The sequence below is a fragment of the Stegodyphus dumicola genome, chromosome 7 (assembly GCF_044657685.1).
Source record: "Stegodyphus dumicola isolate Sdum_Otavi_A_Nest chromosome 7, ASM4465768v1".
Taxonomy (NCBI): domain Eukaryota; kingdom Metazoa; phylum Arthropoda; class Arachnida; order Araneae; family Eresidae; genus Stegodyphus; species Stegodyphus dumicola.
Window position 1 is genome coordinate 1,826,135 of NC_140774.1, and position 27,410 is coordinate 1,853,544.

Here is a 27,410-nt window from a genome sequence, read left to right on the forward strand (position 1 = left end):
TACATAAAATACCACCATCCTGAAGAAGCAGTCATTTATTATTACACTTACTGAATAATTTGTATCCATGATGCCAACCTGACAAATCGTTAGTCATTATTTTTTACTTTCACCACTGTGTAACTATCAAGCAAGTGATATCTACACAAACTTTAAAAAAAATTAGTAATTGAATACAAAAAAGCATAGTAACTGTTTATGTTAACATTATGCTTAGTGATGATTACAGACTTCAGCTAACTGTGCTGCAAAGTATTGAGTAGATTGAGAAATAAAAATTTAACAAACTTTCTTTTCATAAGCAAAAAACAGATTTTATTAAGTTATAGGCGAAAGATTATATTTTGTGCTGTTTAAATTGAGAGTAACTGAATTTTTATTCAGGTAAGCCGAGGACTGGGCCAAAGCAGAATTTAGGGTAGGTGAAATTTTAAAATTTAGAGAACATTAAGCAACAAAAGTAAAGAATGGCGAAATCTTTAGAATTTAGAAAAAGTACTGGGATGCAAAATTTTTAGAATATAAGGAGGTGCTTGGCAGCAGAATTTAGGACTCGCAAAGACTGCAAAATGCCTAGCGCAAGCCTTGAATAATCCTTAAGTATGTGTAGAAATTTGTTTATAGGGGACTCGGATAAGCCTTAAACATGTATGGGAAATATGTGTAACCATAATAAATAACTAAACTAATAAAGTTGGGCTTGATTGCACAGCGTGTGATAGAATTAAAACAAACTTTAGCAGAACAACATATCTTTAGCTGCCAATATCATGATATGTCACCAATAGTGTGTAGATGACTCTAGCTAAGCTTTATGAAGTAGCAGTGAATTTGAAGATTTTCAGATAACGCAAACAAAAAGCAAAATTTTTCAATTAATAGATTTTGTGAAGAAACATGGCAAAGTAATAAATGAAGGTGAAGTAACAGAATATTTTATTGCAATGATAATGCCTGAATCTTCAATCAACTAACAAATGACAAAATCTTGGTATGGTTGTAAATCCAGAAAATATTACGAGAGATAGTGAAGTTTGCTGAGAATGAAAAAATTTCAGTTGACAATTTAGTGGGAAATCTCGACACAAGAACACTTGAACAAGAAATTATGTCAGTTTGTAGAATTAAAGAGAAAGTATTAGCACATAAAAGAAGCTACTTAAACAACTTACATTGAAATAAATGTTTACTAAATCAAGCAAATAAATGTTGAGCCCTTTTTCTTTTTTTTCTGGGGGGGGGATAAATTCCTCATAAATGCTTCATTATTTAATAAAGCACATTTTCATATTTTTAACTTAAAATTTTTTTTAAGATTTAAACTGATGATCTAATGTCAAGAAAAATCTGGAACCACCAAAGTCCGGACTACTGCAGATCTTGAACTTTGTACTATATTAAAAACAATGCTCAGCTTCAAGAAATCATCATCATCCATGGCACAACAGCCAATGGTTGGAACTAGAGGTTTCCAACCACCTCTACTAACAGTCAAACCCCTGCAGTCTTTAGTTTTAACGACTAAACAATCCTTCTCTATAGCATCTATCCATAGAATTCTAGGTCTTCCTCTTCTTCTTGTATTACCTGGTCTAGCTGAAAACATTTTTTTTAGTATGTTATTGTTCATATGGATAACATGTCCAACCCAATCAAGGCAGCTTAATTTAATGTAATGAAAAAAGTCTAGGTCTTTGAACATTCGGTATTATTTCGGTGTTGCGTCTTCTATGCCAGGTACCATTTTCCTGAATTCCTCCAAAAATGTTTCTTACAACTTTGCATTCAAAAGTACCCAAGATCCCAACCTCTTTCAGAGTCCAGGTCTCCGAAGCATATATCAGGACAGGACAGATTAGTGTCTTGTAGAATAATACCTTCGTCTTTCCAGATAAAAAGCTAGATCTGGTAAATGCTTTAATCCATGTTATAAATAAAAGGCATGAGAGGCCATCTCTTTGTCACTTAGCAATGAGGCAGCCACTAGAAATGTAACCTTGAATCATAACCCTGCAAAAATCACACTAAGTGTAATTTTTACGAATTTTAGCAGTTTTAAGGGAATATCAAAATCTTGCATTACTCTTAATAATTTGTTGCAGTCAATACACCACTTTGTAATCAATAAACAAGAGATGCAAATCAATATTAAATTCATGGGATTTCTTTATAATTTGTCTAAGGCCAAAGATATGGTTGACAGTAGATTTATTTACCTGTACAAAATCCACATTGATAGTCACCAGCAATTCTGTTCACATAAGGAACAAGTCTCTTGTGTGGTAATTTGGAGAAAGCTTGTACTGTAAACATAGCCCTTTAAAGTTTTCACAAACCAGAGTCTCCCTCGTTTGTAGATTGGACATGTAACACTTATGTGCCAGTTGTCTGGCATCTTCTCACTTGACCAAACATTCATAATGATTCTATCGAAAAACTCCGTAGCACTTGATCCTCCATATTTTAGAAGCTCTGCCTGTATGAGTTCGATTCCAGGTGCCTTGTAGTTTTTAAGCTCCTTAACAGCAGATACTGTTTTCTGCAAACTTGGTGATGTCAGTTCCCTGGATACAGTAGCTGACCTCCTGATAGAATGCAGAGCACTCATTGGTCTTCTTCAGGTGTTCATGTCCTTAAATCTATTTTCAAGCTGTTTTCTATGCCCTAAGAATCTTCTTTTAATTCAGTGCCTCGTAATATTCCTGTGCTATATTTCTAGTACAGTGTTGTAGTGTTCTTTCGTATACGACAAGCTTTTGTTTATTTGCAAAACTGTATTCTATATTCTCAGCCCTAAGAATCTTCTTTTAATTTTTCTGTACCTCATAATATTCCTGTACTATATTTCTAGTACAGTGTCGCAATGTTCTTTTGTATACGGGAAGCTTTTGTTTATTTGCAAGCCTATATTCTTAGCATGAAGAAATGCAGGAGTAAATTAATTATTCCAATCATAAGCATTTTTAAGGCAGTTCTACAATCAGTGTGCTGAAAAGAATTTTTTTAATATTTTTTTTTTTTTTTTTTTTTTTTTTGTAAATGAAGACAAATCATGCTAGAAGTCAGTGGCGGCTTCTCTGTTTATGGACTTGAATTTATGGATCCCCAAAATAAAACTAAGAAATATATTTATTAAAATAAATATAAAATAAAACAGTATTTATACATTAATGCTACAATGAACTTGTTTTCTTTTAGTTGCATCGTTTTCCTTAACTTCTAAGTTATATTATATCTGCCTATTTAATTTTTGAAATTTGTTTTGTGAACCTTTATTTAAATAACCCACCACTGCAAGAAGTCGTGAACGACAGTAAATGTTTGTCTCATTAGCTTTGTATTGTCTTACGTAGTTATAGTTAAAATATTTAGAGTTTTTAAAGAGGAGCAGATTATGACTTTTAGCCAGGCCTCTGAGCACTTAAAAGATTTTGGTGCCCCCACATACCTTTTACGCAAATTTTTTTGCCATTCATTCTCTCTTCATCTTGGTTTAGCTGAACTTCATCCAGATAGTGGCTATTTAAGGCTATTTGCCATCTCAGCAGGAGTTGACTTTAAAAAGTTTAATTAATAATGACTATATACTACAATAGATAAATTAAAAAATAGACTTTTTAAAATTTACCTATTGTGGTATAGTGGCCGAAACCACTACACAAATCGTGGTTGTAAATACAGTGTTGAAATGAACTTCTAATTCAAGTTCTAACAATAACATGAATTGTAATAAAAAAAAAAAAAATTTAACAATTGGGTTCATGTTGATGTGGGACTTGGATACATAAACTCTCATAATTTCAGAAATTTACTAAACAGGAATTTGTGTGATCAACGACATACACGCAGAGTCATAGTTCCAGCAGGAAGGTCCTGGCTCTTCTCAGAAAACCAACTTCTTTTTATCTCTGCCAAAACTTTTCTCACTCACAGTGTTGTTATCTCTGCTGAACTCCGGAGGGGATTCCTCTCCTGGTCCAAAACAAAGGTACCCACATTCCAACCCCACTAAAAGACTTCTTTATTTCTGGCCAGACTGACCTTCGAAGGTGAAACCAGAATAGTTAACTAAGGGGCCTCATTGGAACAGGATTTCTCCTCTGGTGTGAAAGAGATACCATTGCCTTTGAAATTCGATCCCCCTGCACAAACCAGACAAAGAACATCTATGCGACCTTATCACACTATCTATCTATGTACATACACACCACTCAGGTTTTACATTCAATTATTACATACTGTACTGTGTGATACGGATGCCTGATAATGATTACAGCAATGAAACATGATACTGTGTACAGCAAAGAAATTAGACAGTTTTATAATTAAATTACCTGGAATACAGTTAGAGTAGTTCAAGAGACAATGATCTGAGACACACAAGCCAACTGATTAATACAGTCAAAAGTAGTCAATTCGGACACCCATAATCCGGAATGATCTATAATCCGGACCTCAACACTACAAACTTTCTGCGCACGCATCGCGTTGACGCACGCGTGTAAGAACTTTACGGCTGCGAATATGCGTGTGTGCGCGTTTAATGTATAACGGACGGTATAAGCTAAGCTAAAATTATCTAATTCAGTTAATGTTGCAGATTGTGTTGTTCCTTAATCTTCGAATTGGATCCGGCTTTTTATTTTTTGCAGACTGTTAGAGCAATTTTATAAAAGTAAGCTTGAACTTTCGATTATGTCAAATAGAGAATTTCCGATATATATTTACTAATATGTAAAGGATCTACAAAGCGAAAGTATGTTTCGAAGTCCATTAAACAAAAAGTGGAATTACTGCAAAAAATGGATAAAGGCATATCCTTTGTTTATCTAACCATTCCGAAATCTGTTTATTAATTTCATGCTGCTCTGCAGCAGGGGGACGCCGCGGCACGCAATGAATTGGAAGTTGATCTGTCAGCGCTATCCTTATCTTCAGGGCAGATGTTTTTATTTTATTTGGCTTATAATTCCTTATTAAATGTAGTATTTCATCTCGATGTACTCCGTCTTTGATATGATTTAAATCAAATTCGTCGTCATTATAATTCGCTTCCGATAGCGAAGAAAGTAAAGTAAACAAATAAATATTAAGCTTTTTTTTTTTTTTTTTTTTTTGTAAATTTTAATACCCTTTAGATCATAATTGTTCTTTATTTCATAAATTACGGTTTCATATTTTTAATTTTATAATTTCTGCATGCCATCTTACCAGATTTAAACTGATGATCTATAATCCGGAAAAATCGATAATCCGGAATCTCCGAAGTCTCGACGGGTCCAGATTAACGACTTTTGACTGTAGTAGAGTAATCGCATTTCATGGTGGATCAGTAGTTTCGATGAAATTTGTATATCTGAATTGAAAATACTACTTTGCATGGACATACAGGGCCATTGTTTAAAGCGGAGGAGTTGAAATTTTTGCTTAATAATACAAATACAGTCAAAAGTCGTTAATTCGGACCGCAAAGCTAAAAACATTCTGCGCATGCGCCGCGTTGGCACGTGCGCACAGGCGTTTTACGCGTGCGCGTAAGACCTTGACTACTGCGCATATGCGTGTGCGCAAGTGCAGAATACGTTTTCGCCTGCGCGTTTAAGGTATAACGGACGGTGTAAGCTAAAATTATCTAATTATCTATTTCAGTTAATGTTAATGATTGCGTTGTTCCTTAATCTTCGAATTGGATCCCGCTTATTATTTTTTGCAGACTATAAGAGCGCAATTTTATAGTAAACTTGAACAGGTATAGTAAACTTGAACTTTCGATTATGTCAAATAGAATTTCCGATGCTGGAACTTCCAAAGAATCTACAAAATGAAAGTATGTTTCGATGTCCAACAAACAAAAAGTGGAATTGCTGCAATAAATGGATAAAGACATGAAGAATGTGACAGAGAGGTTAGTGAAAACGAAAAAATTTCGATTGACAAGTTAGTCGGTATTCTCGGCACAGCAATTAACGGGACTTGAACAGCGGAACTTTGTAACTGAACAAGAAATTATGTCTGTTTATAGACTTAAAGGAGAAAGTATTATCACATAAAACGAAGCAACTTAAACAACTTACATTGAAAGAAATGTTTAATAAAGTAAACAAATAAATATTAAGCTTTTTTTTTTTTTTTTTTTTTTTTTTTGTAAATTTTGATACCATTTAGATCATAATTGTTCTTTATTTCATAAATTACGGTTTCATATTTTTAATTTTAGAATTTCTGCATGCCATACGATATTTAAACTGATGATCTATAATCCGGAATCGCCGAAGTCCCGACGAGTCCGAATTAACGACTTTTGACTGTATATATTTTACACAGGTATATAAATATACATTATACACAAATATACATGATTATAGAAATTATATTGTTATATAAGTACATAGTTATACAAAACTTTAAAAGATCTTAGTTACTAATAAATGTATTCTAGTTTTTTCGACTAGTTTATTGTAGTGTTTGATTATGAGTTTTAAAATCACAATCAGTGGCACATACTTAAATACACTACACGGATATGTTACTGTAGTTTGCAATACATGAATATACTAAAGCACTGAATTTTACAATACAAAATTATTGTTGCGTGCGTACAGGTTCGTTAGGAAATAAATGCACATGTCTGATGAAAAATTATCAAAAATTTATTATTATCACAACAAAAATGCTTAAAATTTCTCAAATTATCATGCAGTATTACAATATCTCACAGTAGTTATCTTTTAACTACTCAAATGTCCAATAGAACGTAATTCAAAACAGCTGAAGAAAGCTAATCCGCGAATTCGCTACAATCAACAAGAGCAGTTTTCTAAACAACAACAAACTAAGCAACTACAACAAACTGAGATGTTTTCCTCCTTTTATAAGATTTTAAAATCACGCGCTAGAATTTTCTAGTACTTTCTCGAAATCAAAAAAGAGAGATTTATTTATTTAATGCACGCGCTCTTGTATTTTCAATTTTCCGGCTTAGCTTTCTTTTAATATTCGTCACGCGCTGCACTGCGCAAGAAATAAAACCATTTAATTTATAATTGAACTAACATTAGCTTTTTAAATACCAAATTCGTAACATTGCCCACTTCCCAAGGACTGCCCGTCCCGGGTAGTGCAATCCCTGGACAGGAAGCCAAACTTATAACTGAGGCATAAACATTACAATATCAAACAACATGAACAATAAATGCAATAAATAACTTAAACAAATCAAATGCTAAATACAAATCAAATACAAAATACAAATCAAATCAAATATACATTTAAAAACAAAAAGGACCATGGTCTTATACTATTTACAATTATTTACATTATGTACTATGGCCATAGTAATGAGCTAACCTGTCGTAATGAACGACGTTAGGTTTAGAGTTCGAAGACTTACGGATCCGAACCACGACGTCCTTCGGCCTGTTTAGGACCGTGTACGGACCATCCCAAGGTGACTGTAATTTCGGACAAAGTCCTTTCTGTCGAGTCAGATTCCACAACCACACCTTGTCTCCTTCGTGGAATTGATGTTCAGTAGCTCTTGTGTCGTATCAGGTCTTCATCTTCTCCGTCGCCAAGTTGACTCGCTCTCGTGCAAAGTTGTGCATCACTTCAAACCGGGCCTGAAGATCTTGAATATATTCCTCAGACGATGAAGGAGCATCCGGAGAGCGACCAAATAATAGATCACGACCGAAGAGCATCTATGATGGGGAATAGCCGGTAGTCTCGTGAACAGCACTGCGGTAAGCCAGTAGAAACAGCGATAATTTTTTGTCCCAGTCCTGCTGGTTTCTGGAAACCACCCCCCCCAAAGTCCTGCTATGCTGCCTCAACGTGGCGGGGGGGTGTCACTGGGCGGAACGGGCGAAGTACGTCAGGAGCATAGCTCCTGGTAGGGCCACCCTAGGCGTGAAGGCTGTTCCAACATGCCCAGCTAAAGCATAGCAGGTGAAGAACCCTCAGGGGATTGCCGTCTTGGTGATCGGGTATCACACTCCCGGGGCCCCAGTGACCTTTCCTCCTCTCTTTCCTCTCCCCTTGTCTAGCTCTCTCTCCTATTTTCCTCCCTTTGTGGTTTCCTCTACTGGAGGTTGGGGCTCACTGTGAAATGCAGCTACTACTCTTGGTTTCTGTCTCACCATGGTGAGAATACCGCCTATGCGTTTGCCGTGCATGGTGACCCGTAGGGTGGGAAAGGAGGATCCTGGCAGTTGAGGGGCGAGGTACTGTCCCCAACACACTGCTTTGGCCTCTGCTTCTACTTAAAACGGGAGGCACTTAGCTGTCCCCGCTAGTGTCAATCGGCTGGCCACTAGTCCTATTGGTCAGTGGCTAGGGGATAAGCTCTCGGAAGTCTCCGCTTTTGGGAAAGCCGACTGTGGGGGCTTCAGTTTGCGTATAGGCCCGGCTAGCCCTAACACAGGGATCTGTGTTCCCTTGTTGGGCTCCATGGTGGGTGGGGCGGTCGGGCCCGAAACCTTTTCTCTTTTCAATATGAATACTTTAACTTCTTCTCCTAACCATATGGATACGAAAAATTCTGGAGCTGCTAAAAGAATTTGTACTTCGACCTTAATTAGCACAAACAAATATCCAAAGTTCTTAGTTATCACTGGTGAGCTAGAAAATCTATCACCATTCTTCATCCATAAGCATATTGCGGCCTCAGTAGGCGAGCCAAAACACATAAAAAAGCTCCGTTCAGGATCTCTGCTCATCGAGACTACATCTGATGCACAATCTTCCTCTCTCCAAAAAATGACCAAAATGGGGGAACATTCTATTACTGTATCCCCACATAAGTCTTTGAACACGTCAAGAGGTGTCATTTCGGAAATAGACTTGATATCAGTCTCTGAGGATGAACTTTCAAAAGAACTCGCCGAGTTAAATGTATGTGGCGTCCGCCGAATAAAAGTCCGTAGAGACGGGCAACTCGTCAACACAAAACATCTTATTCTGTCTTTCTCCTCTCCAGAGCTACCGAAAGCCATTAAGGCAGGTTACCTAAATTGCCCCATCAGACCTTACGTGCCGAACCCATTGCGCTGCTTCAAGTGTCAACGGTTTGGCCATGCGAAGGCCGCATGCCGGGGAAACCTGGCATGTGCTCGCTGTTCTGCAGGAGGTCACGAAAGTCAGGATTGTGTAGCTGATCCAAAATGTGCAAACTGTCATGGCAATCATCCAGCATACTCACGAAACTGCCCTAAGTGGAAAGAAGAGAAAGAAATACAGCATATTAAGACTACAAGAAAAATCTCCTATCCTGAAGCTAAGAAACTTTTTAGCACGGGTCAGTCAAAAGCAAATGTCTCCTATGCACAAGCCACTAAATCATATCGGTCAATAAGTACACAAACATCGCATAGCACACAGAAGAAGATACATGAACCAAAAACAAATAACAAAGAAAAAGTCTTTCTTCTACCTCCTCCCAAACAGACAATAGAAAGTCGAGAAATAAAAACACAAGAAACAGAGAGTTCAAAAAAGAAAATCAAAAGCTCAGAAAAGAGAAGCTCAAGCCGAAGCTCTATTGAAGGGACCTTTTCAGACTTTATCGAATCTGAGATGGAAACAGATGGAGGCGGAGATCTCTCGAAAAATGTTCTACCTCACAAAACAAAGAAACAGCATCGAAGCAATAAACATTCCTAATGGCTACTCTCATTTCGTGGAACTGCCGGGGCTTCTATCAGGGTATTGATGGTATTAAGCAACTTATTAATAAATATCGACCTATTTGTATAGCGATACAAGAGACATTCCTCAAACCTGGTAATTTTGCAAAGCTACGTAGGTACTCGATGACAAGAAAGGATAAGACATTCAGTGAACGCGCAAGTGGTGGTGTTTGTCTACTTACCTCAATTAATTGCCCTTCGAGTGCTCTCCCTTTGGATACTCCTCTCCAAGCAGTTGCAGTACAGTTGAGCATTCGAACACTGACTACTGTCTGCAGTATTTACATCCCACCTAATGAGAACATTAACTTAAGAGATTTAGAGGATCTAATTGCCCAGTTACCAGCTCCATTTATTCTAGTCGGTGATTTCAATGGACACAATCCCTTGTGGGGTAGTAAAGACACCAACCCACGAGGAAAGCAAATTGAACAGCTACTCCACGACCACTGTCTCTGTATCCTTAACAACACAGAAAACACTTATTTTCATCAGCCAACAAGGACCTTCCATTCCATTGACCTTGCTATTGTTTCTCCACAGCTTTTGCCTTTTTGTTTTTTTAATGTCGAGAATTATCTATATAATAGCGATCATTTTCCTATTATCATAAGCATTACAGGAAATAGGAGTGTGTTTATACCTAGAACACCACGCTTTTTGTTGGACAAAGCCGACTGGGACTCTTTCTTACATTATGCTCTTTTTACTGAAGAAATAATAAAGAATGTGCACATTGATCAGGCTGTGAAGATCATTACAGATAAAATTATTCAAGCAGCTGATATATGTATACCAAAAACGTTGGGTAAACAGCCAAAATACCCAAAGCCCTGGTGGAATCCTGAATGCCAGGACGCCATCAGAAAACAAAGAAAAGCTTGGAGCATTTTTCGGCGATATCCTTCAGAATCAAATCTCGTAATATTCAAAAGGGCTAAAGCAAAAGCTCGGCAGGTGCGAAGGAAAAGTCAGAAGAATTCTTGGATCTCGTATGTGTCTTCGATTAGCTCTTCAACTTCGGGTAAGAAGGTGTGGGAGAGAGTCCGGAAAGCGTCCGGTATCTACAAAGAGCACACACTTTCCATTTTAAAGACAAGTGGCGAAACAGTTACTAGTAGGGAAGAAATTGCCAACACTATTGGACAGAGTTTCTCAGCCGTCTCACACAGTAGTAACTACCCTCTTGAATTTCTTTCCGCAAAAAAATGCATTGAAAAACAACTAATTAATTTCAACTCTACCAATACTGAACCATATAATCAGGATTTTACTGTGCTTGAACTGAAAAGAGCTCTGCTGCAGACAAAAAATTCATGTCCTGGTCCAGATGATATTGCATATCCTATGCTGAAACATCTTCCTTCCAAGTCATTGGCAACCATCCTCTTTCTCTTTAATAGAGTATGGAAGGAACAAGTCTTTCCAAATGACTGGAAAATAGCTTTTGTCATCCCCATTGTTAAACCAGGAAAAGACCCTACTAATCCGTCGAATTACCGTCCCATCGCCCTTACTAGCTGCCTCTGCAAACTCTTTGAAAAGATGGTCAACACTCGTCTGGTTTATTATTTAGAGACAAATAACTGTATCTCCCCTTATCAGAACGGTTTTAGAAAAGGAAGAGCAACTATCAATAATATCCTACTCTTAGAAACAGGTATCCGTAGAGCGTTCGTTAGAAGAAATCATTATGTTTCCATTTTCTTTGATATAGAGAAAGCCTATGATACCACCTGGAGATACGGTATCCTTCGTGACCTATATAACAATGGTTTACGAGGAAACATGCCGATATTCATTAAACATTTCCTACAGGATCGGAAGTTTCATGTGAAGATAGGCGATACACTTTCTGACATGTTCCATCAAGAAGAGGGCGTTCCGCAAGGAAGTGTATTAAGTGTTACATTATTTAGTATAAAAATTAATTCTGTTTTAAAACAACTGCCTCTAGCAGTCCAGGGTATGCTCTATGTTGATGACCTGCAAGTCAGTTGCCAGGGAGAAGACCTGAAAGACATCGAATGTAAATTGCAGACATCTCTCAATAGAATTGTTAAATGGTCACAGGAAAATGATTTTAGATTCTCTACTCAAAAGACTGTGTGTGTACATTTCTGTCGAAAGAAAAGTCTTCATCCTGACCCCGAACTTTATCTGCAAGATGTGCTGATTCCTGTAGAAAAGGAAATAAAATTCCTAGGAATGATATTTGACCATAAGCTTACGTTCCTCCCCCATATTACATATCTAAAAAAGAAATGTTTAAAAACTATGAATATTCTGAAAGTACTGTCAAATACTTCTTGGGGTGCTGATCGAAGCTCAATGCTTCTTATATATAGAGCTCTCATTCGTTCGAAACTAGATTATGGATCAATCATTTATGGGTCGGCAAGGCCTTCAGTATTAGCCAAACTTGATCCGATACATCACCATGCACTTCGGATATGCACTGGTGCCTTTAGAACTTCTCGAGTGGAAAGCTTATATGTGGAAAGTAACGAGACCTCCCTGCGGTTAAGACGTGAAAATCTTTGTCTAAAGCATTATTTTAAAGTCTTATCACAAACCGAAAATTCTACACGGTCAATATTGCTTAATGACCAATACTCCCGTTTATATCAGGCACGACCATCATGTGTCCCATCTTTCGGCTTGCGGATGAGTGCTCTGGTGGAGGAGTATAATTTATCTAATATAGATATACAGATGGAGGATTTTTTTGGAATTCCTCCCTGGGAGGATAGGAGAATCCATTCTCTGGATACTTTTCGACACTGGAATAAATCACAAACTAATGAAATCATCTACAAGCAGATTTTTTTTCAACATAGAAACAAATATAGGAAATATACCCCTCTATATACAGACGGATCAAAATCCCAGGATCATGTTGGCGCTGCTTTCGTCACAGAAAAAACAATAGTAGGGGTTCGATTACATACAGTTTGCTCTGTGCTTACTTCTGAGCTTACTGCAATCCATCTGGCTTTGACTTACCTTTCAAAACACAAGTACACAAAATTTATTATCTACACAGATTCCATGAGTGCCTTAATGTCATTGAAAAATCACGCTCAATGTACTCATCCAGTTGCAATCAGAATCCTAAAGTTGAATCATTCTTTAAAAATTCGGGGATACCAGATTCTATATTCGTGGATCCCTGGACACGTTGCCATTAAGGGGAATGAATTGGCAGATATTGCAGCTAAAACTGCAACTACAATGTACAATCTTCAGATTCCACTAGCAGACATCAAAGGGTTTGTCAAAAGCAAAATCCTCAGCAAATGGCAGAAGCAATGGGATGACAGAGTATGTAACAAGCTGAGAAATGTAAAACCCACCATTGGATACTGGCCATGTATGGTTAATAGAAAGGAAGATGTCCTCTTGACTCAACTGAGAATTGGCCATTGTCGCCTGACCCATGAGTATCTTCTGAAGGGAGAAGAGAAGCCCAGCTGCCCAAACTGCAACGCAGATCTGACAGTTCATCATATCTTGGTGGAATGCCAGAGTTTTAATTATTTTCGCCAAAAAATTTTAATAGTTCAGAACTGGACCTAAAAAATTTAATTGGAAAAGCACATCATCGTAATCTGTTTCTGTTTTTAAAAGATATTGGCTTTTATAATAGATTTTAACCTTTTTTTTTTTTTTTTTTTTTTTTTTTTTAAAGATATGAGCTCTTATCATAGACTGTAATCTGTCTCTTACCTAAGCTGGAAGTTTTTACAAATGACTAATTGCATTGTTACCATTTGTCTGGCGCAGATAACCTAGACAGGTTTTGTGCCAAATTACAATAATCCAATCCAATCCAATTCTGGAAACCACTAATGAGAGGTTATTAAGGATGGTTCGATTGAACCTCTCTACCATGCCGACAGACTGGGGATGTAATGGCGTCGTTTGGGTTTTGTCAATGCCGAGTATTTTGCATAGATCTTTGATTACTACCGAGTTAAAATTCCTTCCCTGATCGGAATGTAACTGAAGAGGAACTCCGAACCTGGAAATCCAGTGCTGTACCATCACCTCAGCTATTGTGACAGCCTTTTGATCAGGAATGGGATACGCTTCAGGCCACTTGGTGAAGTAATCAATGACGAGTATGTATTTGTTGCCATCAGCAGTTCGTGGCAGAGGTCCTAAGATGTCAAAGACGATACGTTCAAACGGCGCACCTACGTCGTAACGTTGCAGCTTGCCTCAGCTGTGTTTCCTCGGTCCTTTCCGACCTGCACAGGCATCGCATGATCGGCACCACTTTTGTACAGCATCCTTTGCATTATTCCAGTAAAAGCGCTCACAAACTCTCTGCAAGGTCTTCATTATTCCAAAGTGACCTCCTGTAGGGCTGTTATGTAGTTTTTTAAGGACATCAGGAATCCGGGATCTTGGAAGTATCATTTGCCATCGGAACGTCTTCCCATCATCCGATTCGAATTTCCGTTATAAGACGCCGTTTCGAATGTGAAGTGAATCCCAGAGTGCCCAGTATTGTTTTGTTGTAGGACTACAGATAGAAATGTCCTGCCAGGTAGGTTTTCTGTTTAATGACTCCATTAAATCAATTATGGGTTTAATGTCACGGTCTTCCAGCTGGTCTTTCCTGACTTCATCATCACTCCACGGGTCTCGATCAGCCGATGTGGATGTTGTAATTTGTCTTGCGGAGTCAGCAGCTCGTATTTTGCTTCCACCCTGGAACAATATCGGCAGCTTTCTGGGCAAGGTCTTCTAGACAGGGCGTCGGCGTTCCCGTGTGATGATCCCTTATGATGACAGATAGTGATGTCATATTCTTGGAGTTTCTGTATCCACCTTGCTATTTGACCCTCAGGATTCTTGAAATTTAAAAGCCAGGCCAATGAGGCATGGTCCGTGCGGAGGAGGAATTTTCTGCCATATAGATAATGATGGAAATGTTCTACAGCTTTGACTATGGCGAGCAACTCTTTCCTGGTTACACAATAATTCCTCTCCGGTTTAGACAGGCACTTGCTCCAGTACGCCACTACATGTTCTTGGCCGTCTATTTCTTGGGACAAAACCGCACCGACACTTTCATTGCTCGCGTCCGTGTCGAGAATAAATGGTCTGTCGAGCTGAGGATATGTCAGGATTGGAGGAGATAAAGCTTCCTTTAAGTTGTTAAATGTATCCTCGCATTCTTTTGTCCACAAGAACGTTTGCTTGCTCTCTGTCAGCTTGTGAAGGGGTCTTGCGATGGAAGAAAAGTCCTTCACGAATCTCCTATAGTAGGTGCAAAGCCCTAGGAAGCTTCTCAGCTGATGGACATTTTCAGGACATGTCCAAGATTTAACCGCTGATACCTTTCCAGGATCCGTGCGTACACCTTTTGCAGAGATGGCATGTCCCAGATAAGTCACTTCCTTTCGGTACAATTTGCATTTAGCGGGACTCAGTTTCAGATTGGCTTCTTTCAGTTTCTGAAGCACCTTCCTAAGATTTTCTAAATTTTCTTCAAAACTCTTTCCGACAATGATGATGTCGTCCACGTATATCAGGCAGGCTTCGTAGGAAAGGCCTTTCAAAACAGTCTCCATAAGACGTTCGAATGTTGCCAGTGGGTTACACAGTCCAAACGGCATCACCCTGAATTGCCAAAGCCCTTGTCCCGTAGTAAATGCCGTCTTTTCTCGGTCATCAGGTTGTATTTCTACCTGCCAATACCCACTCTTTAAATCAAGTGTTGAGAACCACTTGCTTCCAGAAAGAGTGTCCAAAATGTCGTCAATTCTAGGAAGAGGGTAACTGTCTTTCTTTGTAATTTCATTCAACCGGCAATAGTCAACGCAAAATTTTGTTGAGCCGTCTTTCTTTCTGACGAGAACGATGGGAGATGCCCATGGACTTGCTGAAGGCTCGATGACATCGCCTTCTTCCATATCCTTTAAAAGTGTTCGTACCTCTTCCAGTTTAGCAAACAGTAGGCGTCTTGGATGTTGCTTGATCAGGGGAGGATCGCCATTATCGATTCTATGTTGTGTCAAACTAGTTCGACCCATGTCAGAAGATGAGCGGGAGAAAACATCTTGAAGATCTTTCAATCAACTAGAAGACGAGAGAAATCAACTAGAAGAAGAAAACAACTGACGCGATCGGCAGCATTCTTCTCTTCATCGTTTAATTGCGCATTCTGCAATAACTCCGATGTAATGCTCTCTGAGGACACGGATTCTGGGATGTTGCTCTTTCTTTCAACGCTGGTTACTGGAGTACATGCTGCAACCACGTCGCCTTTCTTAGTAACTCTCACCTTCTCAGTTACATTGGCAACTCTCACAGGGATAACCATTCTCGATAGGTCGAAGAGTGTTGAGGCTACTAGTACTCCTTTCGGGCTATTACAGTTATTGGGATATTCTATGATGCCGTAGCGGAAATCTCTGTTTTCGGCTATAGATCCAGGGAGTAAAATTTCTGTTCTTGCCAGTATTATGATATTGTCGTGTGCTATGATTCTGTGGACAGATTTAACTTCTTCATTATTAATTCCAAATAACGTTATGTCCTCAGACGCAGAATGCAATTTGTTATTTTTAACCCTTAACTTCCCACTGTTGCATTTCTGCAACATATGATTTATTTTAATTTAACAGACTCAATATTTTTTTAATTACCTACAAATCACTTATCTAAGAAAAAAAGGTTAATGTAACGAAATACATGCTAAATTTGTCACTAGAAAGCAGCACATTTTCCCCAGAAATAGCAACAATTATAAAAATCTCTGATTCCTCAAGAACTGTGTTTTTGCTATAAAAAGAATCCATTATATTTTATGCTTCCTCTTGTTTATTGACGAAAAAAAATTACCAGGTAAAAAGTTTAAACATTTTATGTTCATTTAAAAGAAATTTTGATTTTCTAATAGAAAAATTTTGAAAGAAATTTGATTTTAATTATATGTTGCAGGTCTGCAACATTGGTCTTTGGTTACCATTTTGACATGGCCAAAAAGCGTATACTAACCCAAGATGAAATTGCTAGATCTATGAATAATTTGGGTGAATTGAGTGATTTAAGTGAGGATAGTTTTGAAAATTCTGCTGGTGATGTTCATTTTTTACCTGATTGTGTATTATCTAATGATGATTCGGATAGCGACTGTGAAATAGTGTTGTTTCACAAAATACAATTCAGAATATAAAAACATCCAATGATGATGATAATAAATTTGATAGAAATATTTCAGTCAGTGTGTGTGTGTGATTATGGCAAAGCCTCGAGAGCTATCTGCCTACGGGGAGGGATGCCTTCGTGGAGGATTTCCTAAGGGAAACTGGTTTGTATACAAGTTACACATGGGAAAAACCACGAAAACACACTACCAGTGTTTCAGCGACTTTAACCGCTTCACCGCTGGTGTATTTCAGTCAGAGAACCTTTTTTAAATTTAACTGTTAAGAATAATAAAACATTTTCAAAGAATATTTTATGGAAAAATCAAAACATTTCATTGATTGAAGAAGTAATAAAATTCCATGGAGATGACACGCTCCCAAGAGAAATTACAGATTTGGACACTGTGTACCAATTTTTTAAATATTTGTGGACGGAAGAGATCATAAGTAACATTTATGAAGACAGCAAACGGTGTGCTATTCAAAAGAATCCAAGTAAGCCTTTGACTATATCAGAGAATGAAATAAATCAATATTTGGGTATTTACATTTATGCATCTCTAGTTCACCTGCCAAACTATAGAGCATACTGGTCAGAAGAGCTTGGATTTGATCAAATTAAAGAAACAATGAAGAAATCTGAAAAAATAAAAATCTAATGAATTTACAAAAATTCAAATCTGAAGTTGCATCATGCTTATGCAAAATGGGGTACAATCGAAATGCTAAAAGAGGAAGACCTAGTAATACTTCAATAGAACAAATGTCTCAGACTAAAAGATGCAAAGGGAAATCAACTTGCTGAAGGCTCGATGACATCGCCTTCTTCCATATCAATCCGTTCCATGTAAGGACATTCGTAGAGATGGTATAAATCATTGGCCAATATGGTCAGAAAAGAATACGGTGCAAGTTTCCAAACTGCAAGAGCTACACTCAAACTGAGTGTGAAAAGTGTAAAGTAGGGGACGTTTTACAACAAAGTCAATAACTGCTTTAAAAGTTTTCATTGTATGTAAGGCTAAAGCAATTTATAATAATGAATAATAAAATCCTCATATAAAAAAAAGTTTTGTAATTTTACAGCACTACTGCGCAATGTTGGACTTCTGCAACAAACAAAAAAATGACTAAAATTCAATTTAAAACTGCTTAGTTTTTTAAAAAAATATTTTTTCCTTTTATTATTACTTAAGAAGTAGCTGATATAATCTTTTCATAGAAATTTAAAAAATTGGGAAGTTAAGGGTTAAAGTCCAAGGAAAAATTATATTTCCTTAAAAAGTCTAATCCGAGTATGCAAGGATCTGTAACGTCTGCTACATATGCCATGTGATGGTAAGCGACACTTCCAAACGTGATGTTAACGTTTACTTTCCCCGCAATATCAATCTTCTCACCGGACACAGTCTGGAGTGTAATGCAGGGCGGTGTCCAAATAAGTTTGCTTCCCAATTGTTGAGCCAAATCTTTTCGGATGATAGTAACGTTGGCTCCCGTATCTATAGTCATATTGCAGGGAACTCCATTAATATGTCCTATTATAAAAAGTCCGTTACTGCCGCCTCTCACTGCAGAAATCTGAAGCACTTTAAACTGGGCCTTTTCATTATCTGGCAACCTCCGCCCCGCGAGATGGCTACTAATTAGTTTCCCTGCTGTTTGTTAGAAGCGGTCTTAACATCCGTACCCTGGGGTATTCTGCAGTTTCGTTGTATGTGTCCTTTAGCACCGCAGTTCCAGCACTTAACGATCGGTTTCTTGTCACCAATATTCCATCTCAAGGCGTTCAGTTGTCTAGTTAAATCATCTAGACGAGTGGTGACTTGATCCTCTGGCTGCTGGACTTGAGCAGCTCTCACTGGGTGGCGGTCTCGACGAGTGGTTTTCTGGGCTGCCTCGAATTTCATGGCGTACACTAAAGCATTTTTCAAATCTTTAACATCTGCCATTCGTAGAGCCTTCTGTATTTCGAGATCCTGTATGCCATCGATAAAGTACTGCATTGACAGGATCGTAAAGGCGAGGTGGGACAGCCTTTCAACATCTGTGTCGAGTTTCTGGAGTGATTCGGTGGGCTTCTGTTGATGGGATTTTAATTGAAGCCTGCTGTAGTCTTTTAAACATTTCTCGCCAAAGCGCAGCTCTAATGCGCTGGATAAAGCTTCGAAGTCAAGTCTTTGGTTTTCTGGAAGTGTCTGCAGGATGACAGGCCTTAGTTTGGGAATCCCATCCATTCGCATCCGAAACGATAGAAAATTGTGTTTTATACACTTGCCAGGATGTCTTCCCATCATATGTGGATAGCTTCAGAGATGGACGAGTAGGCATCGGTAAGAATTTAAAACCCTCAGAATTGTTTCCTTCTGTCGCTGTGCTGTTCTTTAAAGTGTCAATTTCTTCGGCAACAGCAGCAGAAACCCTTTCCTCAATTTGTTGTTCAACGGCAGAAACTCGCTCTTTTATATGCTCTTTTACAGCAGAAACTCTTTCTTCTATTTCTTCTTTTACGGAAGAAACTTTTTCTTCAATTTGCCCAACTTTATTTTCAACCACATCTATTCTGCCTTCCATAGCATCGAATTTGGCTTCTATTATGCAGGCAATTTCTCTTTTCATTTCGTATTGACTTTCTTCAATCTTTACTTGTACGGCTTTTATTTCGTCTTTAAAAGTTAATTGACCAGCTTGAATGGCCTTCATCTCTTCCTTAACGGATTCTTGTCCCGCTTCAATCTTTTCTGATTAGATTTAATCTCTTCTTTTATTTCTTCTTTAAACGAAGCAAATGCTGATATCAACTGCCTTAACTGTTCTTCCATCGCTCTTGTTATTGGCATTCAAATCCCACTTCTGACACCAAAAATTGTTGCGTGCGTACAGGTTCGTTAGGAAATGAATGCACAAGTCCGATGAAAAATGATCAAAAATTTATTATTATCACAACAAAAATGCATAAAATTTCTCAAATTATCATGCAGTATTACAATATCTCACAGTAGTTATCTTTTAACTACTCAAATGTCCAATAGAACGTAATTCAAAACAGCTAAAGAAAGCTAATCCGCGAATTCGCTACAATCAACAAGAGCAGTTTTCTAAACAACAACAAACAAAGCAGCTACAGCAAACTGAGATGTTTTCCTCCTTTTATAAGATTTTAAAATCACGCGCTAGAATTTTCTAGTACTTTCTCGAAATCAAAAAAGAGAGATTTATTTATTTAATGCATGCGCTCTTGTATTTTTAATTTTCTGGCTTAGCTTTCTTTTAATATTCGTCACGCGCTGCACTGCGCAAGAAATAAAACCATTTAATTTATAATTGAACTAACATTAGCTTTTTAAATACCAAACTCGTAACATTATGTTAATTAATTTACAAAATGAGAATGCACTAATAGAATACAATATACAGTCAAAAGTCTTTAATCCAGACGTCCATAATCCGGAATGATCTATAATCCGGACCTCAAAGCTACAAACTTCATGCACATGCGTCACGTTGACGCATGCGCATAAAACGTTTACACATGCACATTTAATGTATAACATATGGTATAAGCTAAGCTAAAATTATCTAATTCAGTTAATGTTGCAGATTGCTTTGTTCCTTAATCTTCAAATTGGATCTGGCTTATTATTTTTTGCAGACTGTTAGAGCAATTTTATAAAAGTAAGCTTGAACTTTCAATTATGTAAAGAACAATTTCCGATTCTGGAGCTGCCAAAGATCTATGAAGCGAAAACATGTTTCGATGTCCGTCAAACAAAAAGTGGAATTGCTGCAAAAAATGATAAAGGCATATCCTTTGTTTCTCTAACCATTCCGAAATCTGTTTATCAATTTCACGCTGCTCTATGCAGGGAGGGGGGAACGTTACGGCGCGCAATGTACTGGAAGTTGATCTGTCAGCACTATCCTTATCTTCACGGCAGATGTTTTTATTTTATTCAGCTTATAATTCCTTACTAAATGTAGTATTTCATCTCGATGTACTCCGTCTTTTATATGATTTAAATCAAATTCCTCGTCATAATTATCATGAATATACAACAAATAGTTTTCTGGCTGCAATTTTCTAATTTCAACTATGTGTAATGTATGCTTTACGCATGCGCACGTTGAAAGAAATGTTTAATAAATTAAACAAATAAATATTAAGCTTTTTTTTTTTTTTTTGTAAATTTTGATAACCTTTAGATCATAATTGTTCTTTATTTCATAAATTACGATTTCATATATTTAATTTTATAATTTCTGCATGCCATCTTTCCAGATTTAAACTGATGATCTATAATCCGGAAAAACCGATAATCCGGAATCGCCCAAGTCCCGACAAGTCCGGATTAAAGACTTTTGACTGTAGTTAATTATAATAATAATATCTAATACAATGAACAATATATTAAATGCATATATTACACACTTTGCAGTATAGAGCTATAATAATGCACTAAATTATGTAGTACTGGAGTAAACTAATTGAAGTTACAATAAAGAGGTACACTAAGATGAATAAAAAACACACAAGAATTATTAAGTATGTAGTTGGGAATGGAATGTGTCCTGAACATGTGAGTTAGCAAGATTGATACCCCGAGATCAATGCATCTGGGAAATAGGTACACAAATCCATGCTACTGAGTGCCTAAATGTTTGATGCATTCTTTACCTTGCACCTTTGTGAAGTATTAGCATGATTTTGCTTGCAGATGTTCATGGAATTCACAAATTGGTAATTGCTGCACTCTTGTGAACTAGGTTCTAAATCCATTTGGACCAGTTATGTGATGCTAGTTTTTGAAGGCGATATTCTCTGATAAGGTCACATTAAAAAATGTAATGATTTGGGTTCCCGACCTTTTCATAGTTTCAGCGTTCTGTAGTATTAGGACAGTCCATGGCCTGTGAGGAACCAAGTAATAGGAGGTGAGGGACTGACCATCAATCTCACTGGTAATCTTTGGTATCAGTGGCACATACAATTCATGGTAAAACTGGCAACAGGAAATTTTTGTGGTGCCCCTGTTTTTCTTGGTGTGTTAAGTGCTTATTTTGCTTAATGGTTAACCAAGCTATGCTCATAAAGCTTGCTTAATGGTTAACCAAACTATGCTCATAAAGCTCAGGGCCCACCAGAAGCCGAGTGGTAAATACTGGTAGTTCAGTCCGAGGTTCGAATCCTGCGAACAGTCTGGCTGCACGGGCATTTTCATGGTTTTCCTCATGTGTAATGTGTATACAAGCCAGTTTCGCTTAGAAAGTCGTCCATGAAGGCATCTCTCCCTTCAAGCAGAAATTCATGTGCTTTGCCATAATTGAATAATATAAATCCAAATCCATAAAGCTCAGACTTATGGAAAATACTATCCTTCCCTTTTTTTTAAGAAATTGCATTTTAGGGTCAGTAGATGTCTGGTTTTGGAAAAAATGAGTTATGATTTCTACATAATAATACTTTTGTGTATATTTCTGTACTTCATAATAATACTTTTGTGTATGTTTTATGTATATTATTTGATTAATCTATTTATTGCATACCGTGAAAGTCAACCTAAAAATGCATGCAAGTTAAAAGCATATTCACATTTTTGCCATGTGCTCTTAAAATTTTCTTTATATCATTAATTTGAACTTTTGATCAGGAAGTTATTTTGTATTCAAATTCTTGCTTAAACTATTTTCTAATTGAAAAGATTTATTATAAAAGTAATATAAATAGTATTAATAAGATTGTTTACTATAGTCATAAACACTATAAAAATTTTTACATTACTATAAATTTAAAATAATTGTGAATTGTCACTTTATGTCTCAAAATTAAAAGAAATTTATTCACTCTCTTTATAGAAGAAGTAGGGTTTGAACAGAATAGTAGAGTAAAGTGGATTTTGTTCTTTCAAGGTCAAACCCCCTTTTTTTTTAACAAGGTCAAACCTCCTTTTTTTTAGACGATAATATCACTGTATCACATATGTTGATCAAAGTCATTTCATTTGCTGATTGGAGCAGCACATACATTCATATTACATTAATTCATATTGCAATGCATTCATATTACATTAATGGGAAACAGGGCTTAAGTTAGACATCAGTGTAGCCACTTTGGTTGACGTTGGTTGAGAAGAGCAAACCTTGTAGTAACCTTAGGTCAGCTAATGAAAAGATACATAGCAGAAAGGACAAACTATTACTCTCTCTTTATTGTAATTGTCACTTAATTTAGTTTATAGGCTATTTATGTTGTGTAATTATGACCATCTAGCTTTTGATTACCGTATTTGACAGCATATAAGATGCACCCTTATTTAGATGGCCATACGCAAGGGAAAAAAGTTTCAATAGCGTGGTTTCTTTTAGTTCTCACGTTTCGTAAAAGCCAAATAAACAATTATTGAATGCAATTACCTTCACGTATAAGACTGTGTCTTTCACGTATAAGACACCGGTAACTTTTTTGAGACTTTAAGAAAAAAAGTGCGTCTTAAATGCCGTCAAATACGGTAATCTATTTTTTATTGTCAGTACAGTAAGTTGATACAATATTTGCTAGTGTTTTTATTTAGTGGTAATTTGATGAGATGCTCAATTTAATTACCAGGTTTTAAAGTTTCAATAAATCTAACTTGAATGTTCTACCTCACTTGTCCTGGGCCAGAACAAGTGAGGTAGAACAAGATCCACCTCATAATAAAAACTTTTGCAAATTATCAAATGCAGTTCCAAGTGTAGGCTTTATTTTAGATAGATTATTTTAGATAGCAGGCTATTACATTCTAAAAACAGATTGTGATGGGTGATTGAAAATTTGAATGTTATATAAGAATATATCGGATAATTATATGTTATATAAGAATAGTCAAATTGGATATCTGAATGCTTTAAAGCAGTGTAATATAGCGCACTTAAGGATAGTATATATATATATATATTTTTAAAAAGTAGAGAAAATCTTTAGTATGAAATAGGTAAAATAAAGGTGAAATATAAATAGTTAATTATATTCCCATTTTGCTTTAATAGTAAGCCAAAATGGAATAAATGTTTATAAAAATGGAATAAGTGTTTATAAAAATTTTAGCAATATTTTACTTTTACTATTACATTAAAAGGTTCATTAAATAGCTAAGTATATACTAGCATTGCAACTGCTTTTTAGTTGTCCTAATTATGATTAGTTTTAAATATCACATTCCCTTCAATTACACCTTTCGCTATGTTACATAATATATGTATAATTAACAATAAAATGATTACATTAATATATGAAAATGTTTTTTACTAAGCAATTAATAGGTAGGTAATCATTAGTTACTGTAGTAATCGTAAGTTACTGTTTTATAATCGTTAGTTACTGTAGTAATCCTAAGTTACTGTTAGTAATCGTAAGTTACTGTTTTATAAATGCTATTTTATTGCATTATTTTACAAAATATGTTTCATGTGTAACTAATGTTTTTTCAGTAAGCTGAGATCAGGTTCCAAACACAATGAGAGTAACTTTACAAATCTCAATTTGAAAATAGAGTCTGTAAATAGCATATCCTCAGATGGTATTGAGATAGGCCGAACTGAATCTACAGATATGCCACCATACATTCACATGTCTTCGACTGTGTCACTTCCAAAGCATCCAAATGGGGAAATTCCTTCTAGTGTAGAAACTGATACTGAGTCTCTTGGTTCAACTCCTGAACATGAAAAGACTTCTGGAGGAAGGAGACAAGAAAAGAAAGATGAAACTGAAAGCTCTTCACCATTAATAAATACTGAAGCAAACTATCTTGAAAAGCTTGAGAAGAGTGAGAACTCACTTACTGAACTGGAAGGTGATAAACTATTTTTATTAAGTTTATTAACAGATTTAAATGCAATACCAAAAGAAAAAAAATTACAAGCAAAAATACAAATTTTACAAATTTTAGTAGATAACAAGATATAATAAAATATTGCTGTGAATAAAACATTGTCCTTTTCTTTATTATATGATAATATGCTTAAAACATTTAATTTCATGTAAAGAAGGTAATAATTTTTTTTTTTTTTTTTTTTTTGTTTTAATATGGCATCCTCTAAAGAAAAGAACACGAAATTCAGTATTTATTGCAGATATATCATGTGATTTATTATTAAAAAGTGTACTTTGATAGCTACAGTAAATGCTACAAGATGAATTCTTTTCTATCTTCATTTGCCCACCAGCAGCTAAGAAGTAAAACTGCTGAGAACGGTAGTTCGACCCAGGCTCAGCATGGGAGTTTTCATGATTTTCCCTATATTAACATGACTATAATGAGTCAATATCCCTTAAAAAGTATGGTGAGTCGATATATATATATATATATGATGAGTCAATATATAACTTATCATTATCAGTCAGTATCCCTTAAAATGACTTCCACGAAGGTATTAATCCGCATGAGCAGATAACCTTCACATGCTTGGCCATGATCCATTTCAATCTAATTTCTTTTACAGGACAATTAAAAAAGGGGGCAGGACAGTTCTGTATCTCTTTTATTGGACCAATTCACAAAATTCAACTTTCATTTTTCATGTCTTGTATTTTAACACAAAATCTGATTTATTCTGCATTGACATGGCAGTTTTTCCCTATATTTCGATTCTGCAACTGAGATTATGCCAGTGTCAAGTTTTATAAAAATTTCAGCAGCATTTTTTTTAAATTAGCAGTTAAAATTTTAACCCTACAATGTAATTGAATTTGGCATATATTTAAGCAGCCAAATGGCAGAGTATTTCAAGTTTTGACTTGAAAAAGAGATTAGATCTCCACCAATGAGCTAGAGAGGTGGAGATTTTGACTGCCGAAGTGGCAGATATGACGGATGCCATCATGGCCCGCTTTTGTCATATCTTAATGTGTCACTGGCTTGGGATTTAATTAATATGTGTCTATGTTTGTAATGTAAAATTTATTTGTATCATTTTGCATTGTGAGAGTAATCTGAATAAAGAAGGATGCATAAATGTAGACTCTTCTTTGTGTCTGGAACTTGATAACTGAAGATATTACAGATATAAAGAAATAAAATTTGGAGGTTATACCGAGATTGGTGTGACATGAGGTATAACATATGTGCTCTTCACAGTACTCATTTCCAGACTTGAAAAATATAGCGTAGTTTCATATTGCTTATCAATTCCAGACGTCATTGCCCTAAGTAAAAATAGCACATCATTGCATTTGATAGCATGTCAATGCATAATGATTTTACTCAGGATGTTGCTTTTATGTATCTAATAAGATACATAGATATTTTCCATGTATGTTTTTTGCAGTATGATAGGAAAATTCTTTTCCATTAATAAAGAACATTTACATTTAAAATGTTGCTAAACATGTAGTCTTGTGGTTTAATGTGAACTGTATATTTCTTGTGTGTATATGGAAATACATCAGTGCTATAGTGAAATTTTAAGTTCTATTTAAGTCTTTATCCTGAAGGGGGGAAGACATATCAATAGCAAATGTTTTTGAAAGAAACAAATTATTTAATTCACATTGTTTCTCGTGAAAACAGATCAGTGCTATATTATAATATGATGCCATATTCTGTAATATAAATTGTAACTTTATCATTTATTTTAAAATTTGAAAATAAAAAAGTTTAGTGTTCTAATTTAAATTATTTTGAAAGAATCGTAGTTATTTTGTAAATCCATGGCATACATGTGAAATTGAAAATTACAAGCAGTATTTATATTTATTTGTTAACTTTTTATTTTATTTATTTATTTTATTTTGTCTTGCTTACGATACTGGTTGAGATGAATTTGTTATTTTGATTATTATTATTTAATAGTAAATATGTCTGTGAATTATGTTTATTCTTTCTGGGATGCATTGCGGTTTAGTTAAGTGGAAATAAATTGCAAAATAATTGCTATTTCTCGTAATCTTTCATTTGTAATGTGCATAATTTTGTAAAGAAAAAATTGTTCATAAATCTCTTTTATAATTATTATTTTGTGTGTATCTGTGTGTTATTTGTTAATAACTGTTTCTATTTACAGTCAAAAGTCGTTAATTCGGACACCCATGATCCGGAATAATCTATAATCTGGACCTCAAAGCTACAAACTTTCTGCGCATGTGTCCCGTTGACGCGTGCGCATAGCCGTTTTTGCATGCGGGTAAGACCTTTACAGCTGCTCATATGCGTGTGCGCAAGCGCATAATACGTTTACGCATGCGCATTTAACGAATGGTATAAGCTAAAATTATCTAATTTTCTATTTCAGTTGATGTTGCAGATTGCGTTGTTCCTTAATCTTCGAATTGGATCCGGCATATTATTTTTTGCATACTGTTAGAGCAATTTTATAAAAGTAAGCTTAAACTTTCAATTATGTCAAATAGAATTTCCGATTCTGGAGCTCCCAAAGTATCTACAAAGCGAAAGTATGTTTCGATGTCCATCAAACAAAAAGTGGAATTGCTGCAAAAAATGGATAAAGGCATGAAGAAAGTGACAGAGAGGTTAGTGAAAACGAAAAAATTTCGATTGACAAGTTAGTCGGTAGTCTCGGC

At 36.0% G+C, this 27,410-nt stretch overlaps 1 protein-coding gene across 1 annotated transcript in view; it reads left to right on the forward strand.

The window, feature by feature from the left end:
* Nucleotides 1-26,844, forward strand: part of LOC118203529 (uncharacterized) — a 52,899-nt gene extending 26,055 nt beyond the window's left edge. Inside the window, exon 4 of the mRNA XM_085819805.1 lies at nt 24,320-26,844. Within this exon, the coding sequence (XP_085675931.1) occupies nt 24,320-24,797 (478 nt within the window). The 3' untranslated portion in view covers nt 24,798-26,844. The remainder of the gene's footprint in view (nt 1-24,319) is intronic.
* Nucleotides 26,845-27,410: the final 566 nt, after the last annotated feature.